The 21,401-nt window shown below is 45.3% G+C and overlaps 1 protein-coding gene across 2 annotated transcripts in view; it reads right to left on the bottom strand.

Moving 5' to 3' along the window:
• Positions 1–14,689: 14,689 nt before the first annotated feature.
• LOC126984263 (MAM domain-containing glycosylphosphatidylinositol anchor protein 1-like) overlaps positions 14,690–21,401 on the bottom strand; it is a 76,619-nt gene continuing 69,907 nt past the window's right edge. For both annotated transcript variants that reach the window (XM_050837883.1, XM_050837882.1), the window contains exons 11-14: positions 17,748–17,993; positions 16,645–16,785; positions 16,235–16,497; positions 14,690–15,813 (exon numbers count right to left, since the gene is read on the bottom strand). In XM_050837883.1, the coding sequence (XP_050693840.1) occupies positions 15,628–15,813; positions 16,235–16,497; positions 16,645–16,785; positions 17,748–17,993 (836 nt within the window). In that variant the 3' untranslated portion in view covers positions 14,690–15,627. The remainder of the gene's footprint in view (positions 15,814–16,234; positions 16,498–16,644; positions 16,786–17,747; positions 17,994–21,401) is intronic.

Genomic DNA, 21,401 nt, shown 5'->3' on the forward strand with positions numbered 1-21,401 from the left:
CTCCAGCCTCTCCATCATCATATCCGACTGGCTGCTGGCTCTCAGAAGCTGCCGCGCCTCGCCGAAGTTCTCCCCTGCAGGCGAGTGGCGGAAGAGGGCGGCAGCATGTTGGCCCTCGCGCCCCGCCGTGATGGAGTGTAATGGGCAGCGTGTTTTATTACCAGCTGAGTGGTGCTGCTCGTCGACGCGCGCCCTCCACCCTGACTAATTAGGTAGTCAACCACGGCGACGGGGGGTATGCATCACGCCACAGAGGTAGACCCTTCCCAACACCTGTACACACACACACACACACACACACACATAAGGCACTCATCCACGCCTCAAAATTGTGTATACCATCTTCACACCCGCGCACTTAAACAAAACACGGATTCAGACAAGACACAGAACCTCACTCATTACACGTTTACATATATTTGTATAGGAAGGCGCCTTAGATACCTTTGTTCCCTCAGCATAAGTCAATACAGCATACGGCATTTACGTCACACGCACCGAGGCACACGGGGCAGCATTCCTTTCATGTCCTTGCTCCTGACGGGCTAAATAATACCAGCGAGAACAATTGAGGAAAAATACGCATATACCGGCCGAGAGGAGAGAATGGGGACAGGAAAGACAGGGCAAGGGAAAGAGAATGCTGGGAAAGAGGGTAGGAGAGAGGGAAAGGAGCAAGGGAAGAGTAGGAAAAAGAGGGAAGGAGAGAGGAGTAGGGAAATGGGAAGAGTAGGAAATATAGGGAGGGAGAGGGAAAGGGGGGAGGAAAAGGGTGAGGCAGAAAAGGCAGGGCAAGGGAAAGGGAAATGTGGGAAGTAGAGGGAAGGAGAGCGGGGAATGGGAGAGGAAAAAGTAGGAAATGTAGGAAAGGAGAGAGGGAAAAGGGGAAATAAAAGTTTTGGGCAGGAAAGACAGGCCATGGGTTGTATTATAAGACATTTTCGTCTCCCAATAACAGCTATTTGACAAGGCTTTCGTAGGAGTTGTGGGCATTTCCAGGAGTAGTTCTATGACCCTGGTGGTAGTTTGACCCTTCCTCTGTACCATGAACCTGAAGAAACACTCATTAGATCCCGACTGACACCCTCTTTGACCTTTAGAAATAGATGATGTTAAAACCGAAAGTGTCTTGTATTACCAACCTGGGCAAAAGAAAGACACGGATGGGAAATAGAGGGGAGGAGAAAGGGAAAGGAGAAAGGGAAGACAAGGGAATAAAGAGTAGGAGAGAGAGAAAGGGGGAAAGGAAAAGGGTGGGGCATGAAAGAAGGGATGCGGAAACGGAGAAGTAGAATTAATGGGATCAGTAAGGAAAAGAAAAAGAGGGGGAGAGCAGCCGCGTGATTACCACAGAAATATTAACACTGACGAATATTTCCAGAGTCCTGTTTTGCCCAGCGCATAGGACCGTAATCCCCACGAGCATAGAGTAGATTATATGACGGTAATGAATTGTGATGTGTGTGTGTGTGAGTGTGTGTGTGTGTGTGTGGAGGGTGAATGTTTTCCAGCTTCACACGACCAAAATAAACCAAAATTTCCTTCCTCTTGTCACAAACGCACTCGATGACAAGACACACCGGAAGAAAAAGAAAGGAAAAATATATGACCCGGAAAATATCACTGCATCCAAAAAAAAAGGAAAAGAAAATACAAACTCATTACAAAAAAACTCCATAATTACTTTTTTTTACAGTAAAGGAAGCAGCTCAAGGGCAAAAAAAAAAAGGAAACAAAAATGAAAAAAATAAAGCAATTACTCCGAGGAGGATGTCAACATATTAAAATTTTCCAACAACTTGTATATGGAGGACAAATTACTCTCCTTCAAACGGCGAAATTGTAATATTACGAACAACTCCAGCGACAACTTACTTAACAGCCTCTCGCAATGACTTTTCAAATGACTTCACCCTTTCACCTTGCATGACAATTACCTTCGCGTCCGAGAACGAAGCCACTTAAGAAAAACACGCACGCAATACCAGTCGAGGCTCCAATCAATAACGCTAAAAATTCAATATATAGATTCAAGGAGGAGGAGGAGGAGGAGGAGGAGGAGAAAGGAAAAAAGGAAGAGGAAGGGAAGAAAGGGAAGGGCGGTGGTATGCAAAACTTTTAAAGAATAACAAAAAAAAAATATAGAAGAAAAAAAACAGGGATATTGACAGGAAGAAGGAAAAGTCTTACTACAAACGCCTAAAAAGGCCTATGGGCTTGCTGTTGTCGTGCCAAGCCTGTATTTTTCTGTGATCTCTTGACAATGAAAATTAAAACTCGTAGGCTTCTTTTTTGTGCCGTTTCCTATTTATTTCAATCTCTATCCTTATTTCTGTTAGTTTTCTTCTTTCCTGTACTTCCATATAGCCCACATACAAGTCAGTTTATCTTTGTATTTTAACCTATCTCCACTTCTCCATCTTCCTTTCCTTCATTTATCTGCTTCCTCCTCTTAAAGAAACATGTTATCCTCTGGTGTCAGTATTCTCTTTCTTTCTCTCTTTCGAATAGTCTTTCTTTCTTCCTCCGCAGTTTTTCTTTCCTTCTTGTCCTCCTATTTATCCATTTTCCTTTCCTTCGTGTCTTTGCTTCCTCCTCTTAAAGAAACATGTTATTCTTTGGTGTCAATATTCTCTTTCTTTTCTCTCTTTCGAATAGTCTTTCTTTCTTCCTCCGCAGTTTTTCTCTCCTTCTCGTCCTCCTATTTATCCATTTTCCTTTCCTTCATGTCTCTGCTTCCTCCTCTTAAAGAAACATGATATTCTTTGGTGTTAGTATTCTCTTTCTTTCTCTCTTTCGAATAGTCTTTCTTTCTTCCTCCGCAGTTTTTCTTTCCTTCTTGTCCTCCTATTTTTCCATTTTCCTTTCCTTCGTGTCTTTGCTTCCTCCTCTTAAAGAAACATGTTATTCTTTGGTGTTAGTATTCTCTTTCTTTCTCTCTTTCGAATAGTCTTTCTTTCTTCCTCCGCAGTTTTTCTTTCCTTCTCGTCCTCCTATTTATCCATTTTCCTTTCCTTCGTGTCTTTGCTTCCTCCTCTTAAAGAAACTTGTTATTCTCTGGTGTTAGTGTTCTCTTTCTTTCTCTCTTTCGAATACACCTTTTCTTCCTTCCTCCCTCTGCAGTTTTTTTTTCTTCTCCTCCTGCTCCCACTTTTGCCTCCATCGGCCTCCTTTTTATCTGACTTTCTATCACTTTCTTCCCTCTTGGCCAAAGTTTCGTTTTCACTTTCACAGTCACTCTCTCAAAACTTAGCTTGGCGGACGTTCCCCTATCTAAATTTTCTCTTTTTCTCTCTCTTTTTTTCGCGTTCTCTCACTCGTTCTCACCTCTCCCTCTCCCTCTCTCTCTCTCTCTCTGACACACACAATGAAAAATATGAAAAAAAAATCACCATAAAAGCAATGTTATCTTTCCTCCTTCCTCCCTGCACCCATCTTCATCCCCACAACCATGTTTTACCACCACCACCACCGCCACCGCCACCTCCACGACAGCCACCAATGCAGTTTCCTGTGACCCTCTCCCCCCCGCCCCTCATTCCCCCGACCGCGGCCCCTCGCAGACACGGAGGGGCCCCCGGGGTGACGGCAGGTGGTGATGGGCTTTTGATTACTTCCCCATGACCTAACTTTCCCCATTGATGTCCCATTTTTCCCTGGTCTTGTTCCCCGATTTCCTCCTCCCGCCCGAACCTCCCTTCCCAACCCCGTCCCTCGCCTCAGCCTCGCCCCGCCCCGAACCACCACAAGGCTGCTCTCTGCGAAAAGGAACGAAATCTGGTCAAGTGTTTCCATTACCCCGTGCGAATGAAAGGTCGCACTGAGAGAGAGAGAGAGAGAGAGAGAGAGAGAGAGAGAGAGAGAGAGAGAGAGAGAGAGAGAGAGAGAGAGAGAGAGAGAGAGATTTATTTCAGTTTGATACTACAATATTTTTATTTCAATACTTTTTTTCTTTTTCTTTTTACATCATTACTCAATATCATGAACGAAGCTTCCCTGAAATCCTCCTCGCCCGTCGCTGGCTGCCCGCCCCCAGTCAAACTTGTGTCGGTGGAGTCGCCATTCGACAACTTAGTAATAGAAACTCAAAACCAATGTGACGGAACTATTAGCCCGAGGCGAGCGTACCCGCCTGATGTTCGTCCCCAACTCGGGGCGGCCTGCGTGTCCCCGGCGGGCGGCTGCTTGGCGACTCAACAGAATAAACACGAAGATTATCCACTTAGGCGGCTCTGAAGTGAATGCCAATTGCACATTATACTAAACAAACGTCGGGCTACTCGAGAAAAACACTGGACCTCACGCAAGCAAACCAAACACGAGGGAAGCGAGTTAAATATTAAGTTTATCTCCGCGCCGCTGCGGACACGACACGGGTCAGCGGGGGCGAACAAACCAAGCATCTGCTGGGCTAGACACGCTGGCACAGCACGCGTGCCGGCTTTGTAATAATAACTGGCGCGAATCATGCCATTCCCACGAACCAGGCAGTGTGTTCACCCTAATTCAATTACTCAGACGTTGCACAATAAAATTCACAAAGTAGTATAAATGATAATTATACAAATAACCCAAACTGTATCTCAAATTAACTCCATGATAATAAAATGAACCAAATCGATCTTACACTTAACCAATAGAATACAATCTCAAACTGAATGCAAAAAATACTTATCATTACGAAGGTGATCCGCTAAAGGTAACAACGTGATAAGAATCGAGTACTTACCCACACTCGGTAGTGACGTCATCCCGCGGACCGACGCACTGCTTCGAACACCGCCCGCACGACACACACACTGAAGCACTTCGCGAACCACTACTACCTGCAAAGGAGTGCCCCGTAGAAACCATAAGAATCACACCAAAACAATGCTCATGAATATAGTTGCATGATGTCCTTGACACGAAAATTGAAAATATATAAAAAATAAATTGTAAAAGTAAAAAATAGACGCGGTTCCAGGAGATTACTTCAGACACGAGTTGCTATACTATGTGAACTACACACACACACACACACACACACACACACACACACACACACACACAACATTAATAATCAAATAAATATAAAAGTTAGCAAAATGTTCTACCCGATGAAATATTCAATAGGTCTTCCCGCGTGATGTCATAAAAAAAGCCGCCCGATACCCTCCTAGCGTTGAACCTAAATACAGTAAAGGCGGCCAAGAACAAACAGAAGCCAGTCATAATGTTGGACGGGATGAAATTTATTCCTTATAATATTGGATGTAAAAAGTTCACGGATAAACATTTCTGAAGAATTCCAACTGTAAACAAGAGATCTGGGGAAGAGGAAATACATCTTCAGAAGGCGCTAACCAATACTGCCAAGGGCCGAGCTATCTGAAACTCGCAAAAAACGCTTTACAGTTTGTGAAAACAAGCGAAGCAAGTTCACTGAGAAGTCTTACAATAGACTACCAACAGCAGACAAGACGATTGAGGAAATGGCAAAAAACAACCCTGAGGTGGCTGGGCTGATCAGACTGGCAAAGAAAAACCCCACACGAGCGGTAAAGGAAAGTTTCTTTGTGTACAATTATCATTCCTTATTTCTTTATTTCCTTTCCTTTCCTTTCCTCGCACAAAGCCTTGAGGTGACTTTTGCCCAGCGTGGACGGACGCCAATACGTTAGCTCCCCAGTCACTCGTCCCCTCACAGCGGCGCCGCACCATAACACCGGCTGTTGGAGCGGCAATAAGGCGGCAGGCGGCGAGGGTCTGCCGAGTGTGTGTGCGGGGATAAAGGAGAGGCCACCTGTGAACCCCGAGGAATATTGTTCAAAAGGAAAACGAAAGTCTCCTCCTCTAGACGTGAATGACTCTCTCTCTCTCTCTCTCTCTCTCTCTCTCTCTCTCTCTCTCTCTCTCAGTTGATTTGGTTCCCTTGTGGTTCATCCTTTGTGCGGTGTCCTGCTAACTAAAATGATATATCAAAGCCATTTGGAAATTAGGTGACAGCGGATTAACTTAACTGGAAAGGAAGGAAAATGAATTGCTACACAGGAACGCACAGTTGACAAGGGCGACTGGGAACCGAAGCGAACCATTACTTGTGTTATTAAATGGAAACTATATTATTTTGGACGTGCTGACGGTCATCTTATCCTGAACTAAGTTTGAGGAATGACTGAGTGGAGAAGAGGAAGAGATAAAGAAGAGGAATAGAGAATGGGATGTCCTGAGCTATGTTAAGAGGAATAATTGGTTGCAGAAGTAGAGGCAAAGAAGAGGAAGAGAGAATGGGATGTCTTGAGCTATGTTAGTGGAATGATTGGGTGCAGGAGAAGATGAAGGGGGAAAGACGAGCAAGAGAGAGAGAGGACAGGAGGGCGGAAGGGGAGTGGGTCATGGGTCCACACTACTTACTCGAGAATGGTAGCGAGTAAAAGCTTCCAGTGGCCACTTTCCTACCTTCCTGACGTGACAAGGCTGTAGGTAGGAGGGTACACGATAGTGGCGGTCACTCACGCGGACTCTGTAGTGACTTCTTGCTCCAGCTACCCTTTACGGCCCCCATTACGTCATCATCCATTACTGCTGCCACTCTTACCCTCACGGATTACGACCATTCCGCCACTCGCATTATCTGAACTATCGTTACTTCAAACACACACACACAGCAAACACCCTCAAATATAGTCTCCTCAATCACCCTAACCACTGTCATTACCCACAATCACTTGGTAATTTGCTTACACGGATTACTACCATGCTGCCAATCGCATTATGGAAGCCCCTATTCACGACCATATACAGTGAACACCCTCAAATACCGCCTTCTCCATCACGTAAACCACAACCATTACCCATGATTATCTTTACAGGCTTATTGCCGTTGCCCTCACTAACACTGATTACTACCACGCAACCCCTAGGAATATCAAACCCACCCTATCCCTGAACATACATAGAGGTCCCCATCAAACACGACATTCCCGGTCACCATAACCATCAATCACCATCGCCTCCACACTCACGACTCGTCACACGGTCACCATTCCGCGGCACCGGGCGGGGTTCATGGATGCTCCACCTAACTGCTTTACGGCCACTCCGCTCATGCACTCAAATAATTTATTGTGGTGCCTCGTGCTGGCCGGCCACCACCGCGAGCCTGCCCATCCACCCCACCCACACATGACGGAAAAATAGTTTTCGTGGACTTAGGCTATTGACAGACTATTGAAACTATTGAACTATTGAAATTATTAAAACCACTGAACTATTGAAACTATTGAATTATGGAACTACTGAAACTATTGAAACTATTGAATGAGAAACTGTTGAGTTAGACTTTGACAGACTTTTGACAGCCTACTAACTTTGACTACTGAATGAGAAATCGTGGCTGTCGCGTGGTAGATATACAGTGTACGGATTTGCCCCACATACACAGCTTCGCAACAGTAGTTACGTTTAAAATAAAACACTTGTTCACTTTTAAATACAAAGAGATTAGGAAAATAACACTTGTTGACTCCCGTAATAAATGCCGAGTACGAGCATTCCGTGCATTCACAGCACACAACTTTGCAAGGATAATTACACGTGAATGAAAATATATCTTAAAACATGAATTACCCTACTAGATATATAACGGCAGTAGGAAACTGCCAACTATAGGGAAGAAGCATCAATTATTATACCAAAGCAAATTACGGCTAGTTACGAAGTTGTCAATAACTGCTACGATTGTTGCATTTGCTGTTAATAAAAAAATCACTGTTTAAATCAAGACCTATATATACTATCTTCCTTATCTTAGGAAACGAGGGGGATGCTAACGTGACAACTACCGGTTACTGTAACCAGCTGTTATGTAGTTAATGACAAGAAACCAATCTAGTAACTACAAATCAAACCAGATTTAATCCAATACGACTTACTAATACATAGTAATAATGATGGAAAAAACTATGATGCTTGCAACATACTTACATGTACGGGTGTTGTAGTCCCATCACACGCCGCCACCCCGAGGGAGTCACTGAGCAGTGAGCACGCAGTCTTACTGTGCGTTGCCCTCTGTCACCACGGCCAGTGTTACCAGCGCTGGACCATCAGGCTACTTTCCCAACTAGTCCGTCTCGCTCTTTATTAGCTTACCTCCGCCATGTAGCAGGATGTGATCAAATGCTGCCTTGGCCCAAAGTATTTTCCTATACATGTGTAGAACATAACATAAGAACATAAGAACACAGGGAGACTGCAAGAGGCCGAGTGGCCTACACAGGGCAGCTCCAGAATCCCTCCCCACTACTCACGATGGGTGAGGTGTGGTTTCAGGGGTTACAGGTAGAGGCTTGATCCTCGTTTACCTTCGGAACGGGTGTACGCTCAGTATCCTGTCACCTTACTGCACCCACACCCCACTACTACCTGTCATCCTCGTCCATGTAGCTATCCAGTCTACTATGTTTCCTTACACTTTTACTTTATGTACCTTGCAATTTCATTATATATCCTTGCCATTTGTTTGAATGTGAAAAAAATGTTAAATATATAAAATTCTGTGCTCAAACCAGTTTCCTTGCTCCGGCGATTCGCTGTAGCACGACATTATAATATATATTGCTTTAAACATGAAGGTGATGCCTCATTCATTTATGATAAACTCGAGCGGGACACTGCAGCGTTTATAATAGTTAATTCATTTCTAATAATTTAATTCCATTACCAATTGCGCAGCAAAACATCAACAGCCCTGTATTTTTCATCCAAAACATGAAAATAACAACCCTCGTGTCTCTTCACGCACATAATAGTAGGCTCTTTACTGATATATTACACACATGATCAGCTGGCATAACGCCTGAGGTGAACACGCTGCGCGGTTGGCCAATAGGAAGCGAGCAACCATAGCTACGTCACGCTCGCCCTGCCATTGGTGGAGCCCCGCCAGCATACGGCAACACACCATCCTTGCCCGGCGCCAGATACCAAGGATTTTATTACAGTTGCTAGACTCCTTGGTAGGTACAGCACCAAGCAGAGGGAGACATTTGCTGTAAATAAACAAAATTAAACAGACAAAGCGGTGGCGTGTTGTAGTTAATAAATATAGGAGTACTTGAGTTTGTAACGCTGCCACTGGTACAGAAGCTCCTCCCCTCCCTCCTTGAGCAATAGGTACCTCCCGTCATCTTGCCCTCGTCGGCCTCCAGCAGGGATGGGCAAGTACCGTTAATTTGAGTATCGGTAGTACCGGTACCGAAAACTCAGGTACCGTTAGTACCGGTACCGGTGCCTGAAGGAGTATTTTTTTTATCTCTATGACTTCTGATGAAATTCCCAAATAAATTTCCTGTGAAGAAAACTCTCTCTCTCTCTCTCTCTCTCTCTCTCTCTCTCTCTCTCTCTCTCTGAATGAAGTGAATATTTATTTTTTCGATAAAAAAATAGCATGTATATTTATCATGGATGTACTCGATCATAGTCTAATAACAAAAACAATATTTATTAGCAACCTAAAAAAGAAAAAGAATCGGACATGAAGAATTATCCAGTAACTCCAATAAATAAATAAAATAATAAAATAATGGAAACGGGAGCTGTGATGGAAACGGAAAGCAGGACAAAATGTGGGGGGGGACAGGTTGGCAAGGCAGTGACTGACTCAACACACACAAGGGCCCATACCGCGTGATACCACATGGAGGCGGGCGGGCGCCGAGCGTCATGACGCTTCCCGGCACCCGAGTGATCATGAGGCTTCGCGGTACCAGGTACCGGTACCGGGTACCGCGAGGAATCGATTCCTCGCGGTACCAGGGCGGTACCCGGTACCGGTACCTGGTACCGCGAAGCCTCATGATCACTTGGGTGCCGAGAAGCGTCATGATCACTCGGCACTGCGCATTGCCGCTAGTACCGGTACCGTTTGGATCTTAGTGACACTCGGCGCTCGCCCGCCTCCATGTGGTATGGGCCCTGTGTGGAGACGCTGAGTCACTGCCCCGCTGACCGTCTCCCCAAGTTCCCACCATTTTGTCCTGCTTTCCGTTTCCATCACAGCTCCCGTTTCCATTATTTTATTATTTTATTTATTTATTGAAGTTACTGGATAATTCTTCATGTCCGATTCTTTTTCTTTTTTAGGTTGCTAATAAATATTGTTATTGTTATTAGACTATGATCGAGTACCCATACACCGAGATATCCACTCACTCTCTCTCGCTCTCTCTCTCTGTGAATGAAGTGAATATTTATTTTTTCGATAAAAAAATAGCATGTATAGTTATTATGGATGTACTCGATCATAGTCTAATAACAATAACAATATATATTAGCAACCTAAAAAAAATCGGGCATGAAGAATTATCAATGAATCCAATAAATAAATCCGAGCAATCTGGTACCGGTACCTGCCCACCCCTAGCCTCCAGCGGCTCCCTCTCCTCTCACTCTTCCTCTCCTTGTGTTACATACTTGCAGAGAAACGCATCAACACTTTGGTAGTTTTTATTATGCCAACAACATGTAAAAAATATATGCTTGACATTTGGTAGTCTCCTCAAGAAACATTATAACATATATTATGTATAATATACTTCGAATAATCAGGATTGCCTTTTATATTGAGCTGTTTCACCCTGACTCCAACTCGCCCTGTTCACAATCACCAAGAACCCCGTGCAGCTGCCTCCTCTCCTCCTCACAGGGGTTCTAGCACAGGTTCTTGTAGTAGTCTGACACTTTCTATACTCCTTCCCTTAATTTAGCTGCTCTAGAGAGCCTCAGAGTGACACAGAAGAGATGAACAAGATTGACACAGTTCTTGACAAGGGGGAGACGTGAGGAGCACCCGTTGTTTCCCAGTCTCTCCCCACACGCTCACCAGCCCGTCCAAGCGTACAATGAAGAGGGTCACTTAGTTATACATAAAGTGATATTTAGGTTATGTACACGAAAGAGCAAGACATTCGCGCACGTACAGCTGACGTTATGTACACGCGTCTACATACACCTCTTGATGCCGTGATCGCGAGTCTCCTCGGCCCACACACACACACACACACACACACACACACACACACACACACTTCAGGGCATTTATCAATTTACAGTAAAGCGATACATTCACTTATTCAGAGAGAGAGAGAGAGAGAGAGAGAGAGAGAGAGAGAGAGAGAGAGAGAGAGAGAGAGAGAGAGAGAGAGAGAGAGAGAGAGAGAGAGAGAGAGAGAGAGAGAGAGAGAGAGAGAGAGAGAGAGAGAATATGTGTGTGTGTGTGTGTGTGTTCGGGTTAGAAAAATAGAGTGGATCGTGTACACAAACCAAAAATAACAATAGAAATATAAAATAATAATAATAATAATAATAATAATAATAATAATAATAATAATAATAATAATAATAGTTGACACAGCGGCGCACAAGGACAAGGATCTGCTTACCTCCACGCGCAAGGTCGCCCGTTCCCCCGGGTGAGTGCATTAATAATCCCGGATATGTAACTGTCTCCTGGGGGCCGCGGACACCAGCCAGGCAGCTTGTCCAAGGCCTTGTACTCGCTCTGGCTCCTCGTCGGCCTCCGTGTGCTGGCAGGCTGTGGCAACTTCTGAAAACACCACAAATCCGCCCTTGACTTCGCCACGAAATGCTCTTCCTGAAAGCACTGCTGGAGACGCTTCTTTCTTCGCTGTAATCTTCCCGGCGCGCCGAGCCTCGCATACTAATTGTCCCGCTTTCACTTCACGCTCGAAGTTTCTTTTTTCTCTGTACCATTCGAGACACTTTTCAGACGTTTTTTCTTTCGCTCGCACACTAACAAATTTTCTTCAGTGAACACTCCTCTTGCTTCCCTCATCATATTTCACAGGAACGCTTAGGAGCACGCTGGAAGCCTTGACGAAGTTTGCAAGGACGTGGCTGCATTACCGGAAGACCAGTCGAGGTGCCGTGACGAAGAGGCGGAGGAGGAGGAGAGGAAGAGTGAAGGAGAAGAGAGGTGAGGCAACATATAAGGTGGCGACTACAAAAGAAAGTGAAAATCTAGAGAAGAAATGATCGAGAAAGGTGTCGAGTGGCGGGAGAAGGGTGTGAAGGTGAATGAAGGATAGGTGAGGCAATATTAAAGGTGGAGGCTGCATACGAGAGGAGGAGTTGTTGAAGGAATGGTAGAGAACGGTGTTGAGGGGCGAGGAAATGCGTAAAGGGAGGACTTGATAGAAATAGGTAAGATAGCATATGTGAGGGTGATTGTAAAGGTGAGGGAAGTTATAGAAGGAATATTGGACAGAGGTGTTAAGAGGGGAGAATATGCAGTAAGGGAGGACTTGATCGAAATAGGTAAGGTGGCATATGTGAGGTCGACAGCGAGAGTAAGGGAAATTATAGAAGGAAAGGTAGACAGGTGTTGCGCGTGACGAGGGAAGGTGCGAGGACGAAGGAGAGGAAGGGATGATAATGATGATGGGGTGACAGTTTTAAAAAGAGGCCGAGGGGGCGAAGGGGCGAATAGAGAACGTCAAGCGAAGAAAGGATGACAGGGGAGAAAAGGAGAGAAAAGGGAGGAGGCGGAGCAGGTTGCAATGAAGGCGATAGCGTGGCAAGCCTTATCAAAATCAAGACATAAACCAAAAAAGGCGGAATGGAAAAAAAAAATCAGAAACCAGATATTGCGAACACATAAGGAAAAAAAATATAAGCGTTAAGTTTCTGAAAATTGAGCTCAAATTGGCAATTTCTAGGCTACGGCGGAGGACAAGGTTTCTTTAGTGACCGAAACTTTTTGGAATTACGCACTGAAGGTCCTTTGAGCCGAGCTTCATGTAGTTTCCAGGCAGTTTCGAGCCGCCCCAAGAAAATCTGCCCCGAAGAAAGGTTCATCTTTAGACCCGTTACCGAACCTCTTAGCCTGATCACAAGGACGCCGGTGAGAGAGAGAGAGAGAGAGAGAGAGAGAGAGAGAGAGAGAGAGAGAGAGAGAGAGAGAGAGAGAGAGAGAGAGAGAGAGAGAGAGAGAGAGAGAGAGAGAGAGAGAGAGAGAGAGAGAGAGAGAGAGAGAGAGAGAGAGAGAGAGAGAGAGAGAGAGAGAGAGAGAGAGAGAGAGAGAGAGAGAGAGAGAGAGAGAGAGAGAGAGAGAGAGAGAGAGAGAGAGAGAGAGAGAGAGAGAGAGAGAGAGAGAGAGAGAGAGAGAGAGAGAGAGAGAGAGAGAGAGAATGTGAGCGGTATAGGTCGCTGCATACGCTATAGCTGCGCGTGGCTCCGGTGCTCATCTCCGATCTGAAAACTGAGATACATGCGGGAAATGAAAACGAATAAAACCATAAACGACGCTGAAGGAAAGAACGTGACGCGCACGGAAGAACGGAAGGAAGGTTAAGAACACCGTAAAATGCCCCGGCGATTGTATACGTGACACTAACTGAACAAAAGGGACAGTCTTGACACACCAACCCGGGGAATGATGCAAGAGAAAGCAAGCAATAAATCAACAACAAAGAATTATACGACAATGAGGAAGGAAACAAGGAATGAATAGAGAGCAAGGGAAGACGCGACACGGAGAGGAGGAAACAACAATAAGTAACAAGGAAGCCACAGATAAAGAGACGAGAGATTGGGAACATAAAGCAATCTCGAGGCGAATTTACATAATGGTTTATTTGACGGTGAAAGGTGAAAGGGGAGCAGCGACGGGAAAGGAAAAAGAAAAGAGGATGAGAAAACACATACAACCGACCGACAAAGGAAAGGCGACAAAAGAGGAATTAAAAGAGAAGAAAAATGAAGACTGATGAAAATATACAAATACAAAAATAGAGGAAGTAAAAAGAAAAGGAAATTAATAAAACCTGTCTCAATGAAGAAGAGAGAAAAATGAATTATCAGTAAGATCATCCGTTATAGTGTGATAATCGCACATGCACTGACGCCCTTATACACCCTTACGGTCACACACACACACACACACACACACACGAACACCAATTATATCCAAAATGAGAAGTGAAGACAAAATCAAGTGAGCCCCGCGGCCAAAAGGCGCGGGGGCATTAATCACACTTTCCAGGTAATTGCCTTTCTCGGCGAGGGAAAAAAACAAAAACAGGTGCAAAACCCCTTAAAGGGGACCTAGTGAGGGGAGGCAGGTGAAAAAAAAAAGGAAACACCCTCCTCACGGTGGGAAGAACGAATCGAGTACCATTCTCACAGCTCACGCACCGTCGAAATTTTTGGCCTCTGCGTCAAACCACCAAAAGTCAAAAATGTTCACGTCAAAGTTGAAGAGTCTTGGGCCAAGCGCTACACAATGATCGCTGAAGAGGAACGAATCTGGAAGTTACGAAATATATGGAAGTCTAAACATATAACTCTCATATAATATATATATATATATATATATATATATATATATATATATATATATATATATATATATATATATATATATAATATATATATATAAATATATATATATATATATATATATATATATATATATATATATATATATATATATATATATATATATATATATATATATATATATATATATATATATATATATATATATATATATATATATATATATATATATATATATATATATATATATATATATATATATATATATATATATATATATATATATATATATATATATATATATATATATATATATATATATATATATTAATTTATTCATATATATCTTTTTTACGTATTTGCTTGTTCTGCGAGAGACTGTGAGGCTTTTATACAAATATTCATATATATATTTTGAGTACATCTTTTTACGTCCCCCACAGTGGCTTGTCTTGTATCACCACGCTGAATCACCAGCACTGTATCCATGTATATCAATGTTTTCCTTCCACCAATTTTTCCCGTCACTTTCAATCCTGCACCGGTGACACTGATCACTGTACACTCCCTTTCGAAAAAACACGTCGTCTTTCCGCCGCTGGGCAGCGTCGGCCCCTGCCTCGTCACCGCAGACACACACCACAGGTTTGTGCGAAGTGTTTTGGAGTTCATGGAATATCAGTGTGTTAGGAGGTTCTGCAGCGGTGCGGTCGTGAGGTATTCCTTCCTTAAGATGTTAACACTCGCCACCCACACACCTAGGAACCTCATCTGAGGCGGCCTGAAAACCGGGTTGAATCTATTGTGTTTATATTACAGTGCGTGTGTGTTTCACGTCTATATAGTTCTGATGCCACGCTTCCATTTCCTTTCCTTTCCTCGCCGTGGTCTCAAGCAAGCAGGAGAAAATACGTCTTGGGTCTGAGTCTCTTATTCACGCTCCATGTATTACCTTTCTTTTCCAGGCTTGAAACACATGAAACACGCTTCACCTCACTCTCTTTACAAAACAGCGAGACACACACACGCACACGCACACACAATGTGAGAAAAATACCGAATACGGCAGGCATCCCCGACACCTGCATCACTAGCTACGTAAATAGGAATTATGCCAAAAAATACGCCACCACTCCAAGAAAACGTCGTACATATGTATCCCCAAAACCACCCGGAAGGAAACATTTTCTGCCTCTTACAAAAAAATTTACTTTACATGGCGATGCTGCTTCTGCTGCTGCTGCTGCTACTGAAGCCCCCCCGGAAACACGTCGAAAGGGGTGCTCAGAGGAAGCTCTCCTGCTGCCCCGTGTGTCCCTCTGCCCGTACGTAGAGGCGCGGGTGTGACCTGACGCTGGGGGAGACGGACTCTGTACCCTCGCACGGCAGGTAGTCCAGGTGGGCCGAGGGGGAGACGGAGGCGGGCGTGATGCTCACCTCGTCGTCCAGGGTGCGGGCCGGGGACAGCAGCTGAGCCGGAAAGGAAGGGACAAAAGATCTTCAGTCCCCACTCCACTCCTGAAGCCTTTGACACACTCTACTCCCCCCTGGCGCCCTGAAGGGTCACTGAGGTATTCACGCCCTAGCCTAGCATACCTCATTCCAACCATTGACATTCCTGGCGCAAACCACTCTGCTACCCCTGATGACTGACCTTAACACCCAGAGACATGACTTGTATGTTTCTGCGAATCCCTAAACAAAGAAAATATAATATAATGCCAAGACGTTTTGAAGCTTTTTGTATCTATGAGAACTTGGCATGACTTTCTCTTAATCATCCCTATTATATAAAGACATCTGAAGCATTGGTATATCTTTTCCCCTGTCCAGCAGTGTCTTCCTCTAGCCCAAGACATTCAGAGCCTTCCCAGCATCAGCGTAGACTTACCGCCTGCGTCACCTCGGCGGAGCGGTAGGGGCCGGCAGTGGGCACGTGGGACTCCGCCTCCAGCAGGTCCGGGTGGTCTAACGTCCCGGATTCACTCGCCTCCCCCGGGGGAAGTCGTGTCTTTTTGGAGGGTGAGGAGGGCCGCGGGCGGGAGCGTGAGCGGAGGGTGACGGCGATGGCCCCCACGGCGAGCAGCAGCACCACGCCCATCACACCCAGCACCACGCCGAGCAGGGCCGACTCCCCGCCCTCAAGCTCCTCCCCTGCGGCGGAGACATGGGCGGGTGTACTCTCTCTCTCTCTCTCTCTCTCTCTCACACACACACACACACACACACGTCACGCTTCCTTATCACTCCACAATAAAAAGAATACATCCAAGAACAAGACCAAGGAGAGGCACCACTCACGCATTCTGTTCTCTGCCGTCCTCAGCGTGAAGGCCTCGAGGGTGACGTTGGAGGAGCGGCCGTGGCTGTTGTACCGCACCACGGAAATGACGTAATCGAGGCCGGCCGTCAGACCCGTCACGGAGAACACACCTCGCTCACCTGCAATCAAAGACACGAGTGACAGGAACCCGTCCAGCCCCGTCTCGTCCCGTCCCTTCCTTCTCTAAGACCCAAGAGGTACCAGGCACGCGGGAAGGGACAGGACGGTAAGAATGCAAGCAAGAAAGTGAAGAAAAAGATGGAAGGGTGGAAGGGAGGGAGAAGAGGAAGCGTGAAATTAAAGGGAGATAGAAAAAGGGGGAGCAAGGAAAGAAGGGAGAGAAGGAAAAAAATGAGTGGAATAAAAACAAGCAGGAGAGAATGGAAAGGGAGAGGGGGAAAGAGGACAAACAAGAAATTTAGGAAGGGAGAGGGAGGAAAGGGAATAGCGGAAAGAAGGAAAACAAGTTAGGAAGAAAAGAAGGGAGAAAAAGTGAATGGAATATAGGAACAGTGCGAGGAAGACAGGAAACAAGAAAAGGAGGAAATGAGAAGGGTGGAAAAGGAAAAGAGGAAGGCGGGAGGTGAACTTTTTATGTAATGCATTTTTGAAGCCTCTGTGGACGTGAACTTCGAGGTTTTGAGGTATATTTTTGAGTTTTGGTTTTTGAGTCTTGTTCTGCTACACTGCACCTCCCGACACGCCAAAACATAACAGTATTTTAGCTGGCTGGGTTATATTACAAATTTACTTCGGGCTAAACAACATCAATAATTTAGGGTGGGACGGATAAGTTGTCTCTGAGGAGTTGAACATTTGCAAGAACCAGAACCGTTTCCTCCTCTGTTCTCCCTGTCCTCCCTTCTCCCTCTATATTTACGTCACTTTTCCTCACTTCTCTTCCCTTAACAGCATGAGCCATTATCATTTTCCTCCTCTATTCTCCCTCTCCTCCCTTTTTCATCTACATTTCCGTCAATCCTTAAAACGTTCTCCCTATTCCTCCCTCCTTCCCTTTAATACATCCCTTCTCTATCTTCATTGTTGTCCCTTTCTGCCGTCTCCCTTTCCCCCTCCTTACCCGTGAGGTTGTGGGTGACAGCGTGGGTGAGTCGCTCCTTCACGGTGAGGAGGTACCGGGGCTTGTCACTGTCCTGCAGCAGCTCGGCGGGGTGGTTGGCCGGCGCAACCTCGTTCAACTCCGAGTCGTAGCCGTAGCTGTGAGTCCGGTGGTGGTTCGGCGCCGCCCGGGAGTCGCCGCACGTCACCTCAACGCTCTCCCACGTCTGGTTGCTGACGGTGCAGTTGAGGGGCGGCGAGGGGACACCTGTGGCGGTAGAGATTTACCTGAGTTATTAAGGGGAACACTTGTATGCTACTTAAACCTGCAACTCAGAAAATATGGTTGTTATTCTCAGACGCTTTCGCCTCTCACATCAACCATTTCCAAAGGCCAAAAACGAGATCAGCTGGGTTGTACTGAGTGTTTTTTTAGGTTCCTGGTACAGAAGAATGGTCAAACTACCACTAGGGTCATAGAACTACTCATTGAAATGCCCACAACTCCTACGAAAACCTTGTCAAGAATGTGTGTTTGGGCGCCGAATTGTTTAAGTATATAACCCAATGTTCTGTGTGATGAAAAAAAGTGTTCTCTGTTAAAATGTGTTTCAATGGACCACAAGGTTTTTATATTAAACATTGAACTTCTGCCGCTTAACCTTTGGTGACTAAAAATATAATGTATTCTGTATCTATTGGGACAAGGCAATAAAATAAGGAGATACACGATGCAACGGACAGGAGAACCGATCGAAGGGAGACCCGGGAGCAGATAGAAGGGAGGAGGATATGAAGCGAGAAACGAGAGAAGGGTATAAGGACTGAAGGACGGGAGAGAGAAGAAAATAACAGGAGGGTGAAAGGAAAGAGAGAAGAAGGCAGAGTTAAAAAAGAGGGCACAGTGATTGACAGACAGAAGCGAGGAAGGAAAGAAAGGTATACAAGGACGAAAGGAAAACAAAACCAGGAGAATGGAAGGTAGAAGGCAGACAAAAAAAAGGAAGAAAACGGAAAAGATAAAATGACTTAGACATGGAACGAAGAATGTTGAGCACGGAATGAAGGAAGGAAGAAAGGAAGAGAACAAGAGAAGGAGAACTAACTGAAGGAAGGCACTGAGTCAAATAAAGAAAACAGAAGAAGTGAAGGAATGAAAAATGGAAGAAGGGGTGAAAATAAGAGAAGAACACAAAGAAAAAAAGAACTGAAGGAATGAAGAATGAGAGAGACAGAAAACAATAGAAGAACGACTAACTGAAGAAAGGCATTGACTCAAATAAAGAGGATGGAAGGATTGAAGGAGTAAAGCAAGGAAGGAAGGGCTTCAGCGGTTCGACCAGGTTCACTCCGTCCTCTCACGCCTTCCCTGTTCTCCCCTCCCGCGGGAAATCTCTCTCTCTCCTCCTGCAGGGAGAGAGAGAGAGGGAGGGAGAGAGAGAGAGGGAGAGAGAGAGAGAGAGAGAGAGAGAGAGAGAGAGAGAGAGAGAGAGAGAGAGAGAGAGAGAGAGAGAGAGAGAGAGAGAGAGAGAGAGAGAGAGAGAGGAGGAGAGAGAGAGAGAGAGAGAGAGAGAGAGAGAGAGGAGAGAGGAGAAGAGAGAGATGGAGAGAGAGAGAGAGAGAGAGAGAGAGAGAGAGAGAGAGAGAGAGAGAGAGAGAGAGAGAGAGAGAGAGAGAGAGAGAGAGAGAGAGAGAGAGAGAGAGAGAGAGAGAGAGAGAGAGAGAGAGAGAGAGAGAGAGAGAGAGAGAGAGAGAGAGAGAGAGAGAGAGAGAGAGAGAGAGAGAGAGAGAGAGAGAGAGAGAGAGAGAGAGAGAGAGAGAGAGAGAGAGAGAGAGAGAGAGAGAGAGAGAGAGAGAGAGAGAGAGAGAGAGAGAGAGAGAGAGAGAGAGAGAGAGAGAGAGAGAGAGAGAGAGAGAGAGAGAGAGAGAGAGAGAGAGAGAGAGAGAGAGAGAGAGAGAGAGAGAGAGAGAGAGAGAGAGAGAGAGAGAGAGAGAGAGAGAGAGAGAGAGAGAGAGAGAGAGAGAGAGAGAGAGAGAGAGAGAGGCGAGATGAACTGTCACCTTCAAACCGGAGAGAGAGAGAGAGAGAGAGAGAGAGAGAGAGAGAGAGAGAGAGAGAGAGAGAGAGAGAGAGAGAGAGAGAGAGAGAGAGAGAGAGAGAGAGAGAGAGAGAGAGAGAGAGAGAGAGAGAGAGAGAGAGAGAGAGAGAGAGAGAGAGAGAGAGAGAGAGAGAGAGAGAGAGAGAGAGAGAGAGAGAGAGAGGCAAGCAAACGAAAAATGAAAATAGGTCAGGTGAGGGAAGAGGAAAGAAAGAGCAAGCGTGGAGAGAAGGAAGAGAAAGGAGGAAAACAAAATAGTGGAGGGAGGAAGGAAGGCAAAGGTGGAGGAAAAACGGAGATTGTGAAGACATGCGAAAAAGGAGGGAAAGGAGAGGAAGACGAAAGGAACTAGAACAAAGGAAGGAAAGGGAAAGGAGAGGAGAGATAGAGTGGAAAGGGTGAAGGGAATTATAAGTAGGAGGAAGAGGAGGAAGGGAAAAAATAGGAGAGAGAGAGAGAGAGATGGGAGGAAAGGAGAGGAGAAATAAAGGTAGTTAGGAAAGGGAAGAAAGAGAGGAGGAAAGGAAGGAAGGAAGGAGGGAAAGAAGTATGAAAAAGAGAGAGGAAGAAAGGGAAAATGAGGAAAGGGGAAGACTAATTGAGGAAAATATCGTTATCAATAGAGAACAAAAGAGGAAAAAAAGTAAAATATATAAGAAGGAGGAGGAGGAAAGGAGGATGCGAGAAGGAAGAAACGAAGGAAAGAAGAGAGAGAAAAAGGCAGAGAAGCAAAAAGGAAGACAAAAAGGAAGAAAGAGAGAAAGTAAGGAAGAGGAAAAGAAAACATATTGGAAGCAGGAGGGAAAAGAAGATGCGAGGAGGAGGCAAAGAAAGAGAGAAGAGAGAGAATGTAAAGCAGAAAGGAATGGAGGAAGGGAGGAAGGGAAAGAAAAGAAGGAGGGAAAATGAGGAAAAAGAAGAAGAGAGAACAGGCAAAGAAGAAAGGAAGATATGAAATGAAGAGAAGGAGGAAGGGAAGTGAAGAGAAAGAAGGAAAAGCAGAAAGGAATGAAGGAAGAGAGGAAGGGCAGAGGGGAGGGCAGACAAGGGGCCACCGGTTAATCTGTCATTACGTGTCTGATCTCGCGGAAACTTCAGCAGGAGAGGATTAAAGCGTGCCATTGTGAATCCCAAAGCCACATGGCGCATACAGGAAGGAGATGATGAAGACAAATAAGGATCTCTCTCCCTCTCCCTCTCTCTCTCTCTCTCTCTCTCTCCACTCAGACTTTCAATCGACTGACGGAAAGAAAAAAAAAACACCCACCCTCCCACTCCTTGTCTTTCACCCCGACTGACGACCCTCCTGGATGGCCGATCAGTAGAGGCACACAAAGACTCTCCTCATCTCTCTATAAGGTAATGGGAGAGTGGGTGTCGTTTGCTCCTTCCAACTCCTTATTCTTACTCCTTCTCCTCCTCCTCCTCCTCCTCTTCTTCTCTTCGTTTCCTTCTTCTGCCGTCTGCTTTTTTTGTTTTTTGTCGCAATGTTCATGTCGATATTATTTTTTCTCTTTTTTTATGTCCTTGACCTTCTTTCTTTTTTCTTCTTCTTTCTCCTCCTCGCTCGTGTCCCA

The sequence above is a fragment of the Eriocheir sinensis genome, chromosome 56 (assembly GCF_024679095.1).
Source record: "Eriocheir sinensis breed Jianghai 21 chromosome 56, ASM2467909v1, whole genome shotgun sequence".
Taxonomy (NCBI): Eukaryota; Metazoa; Arthropoda; class Malacostraca; order Decapoda; family Varunidae; genus Eriocheir; species Eriocheir sinensis.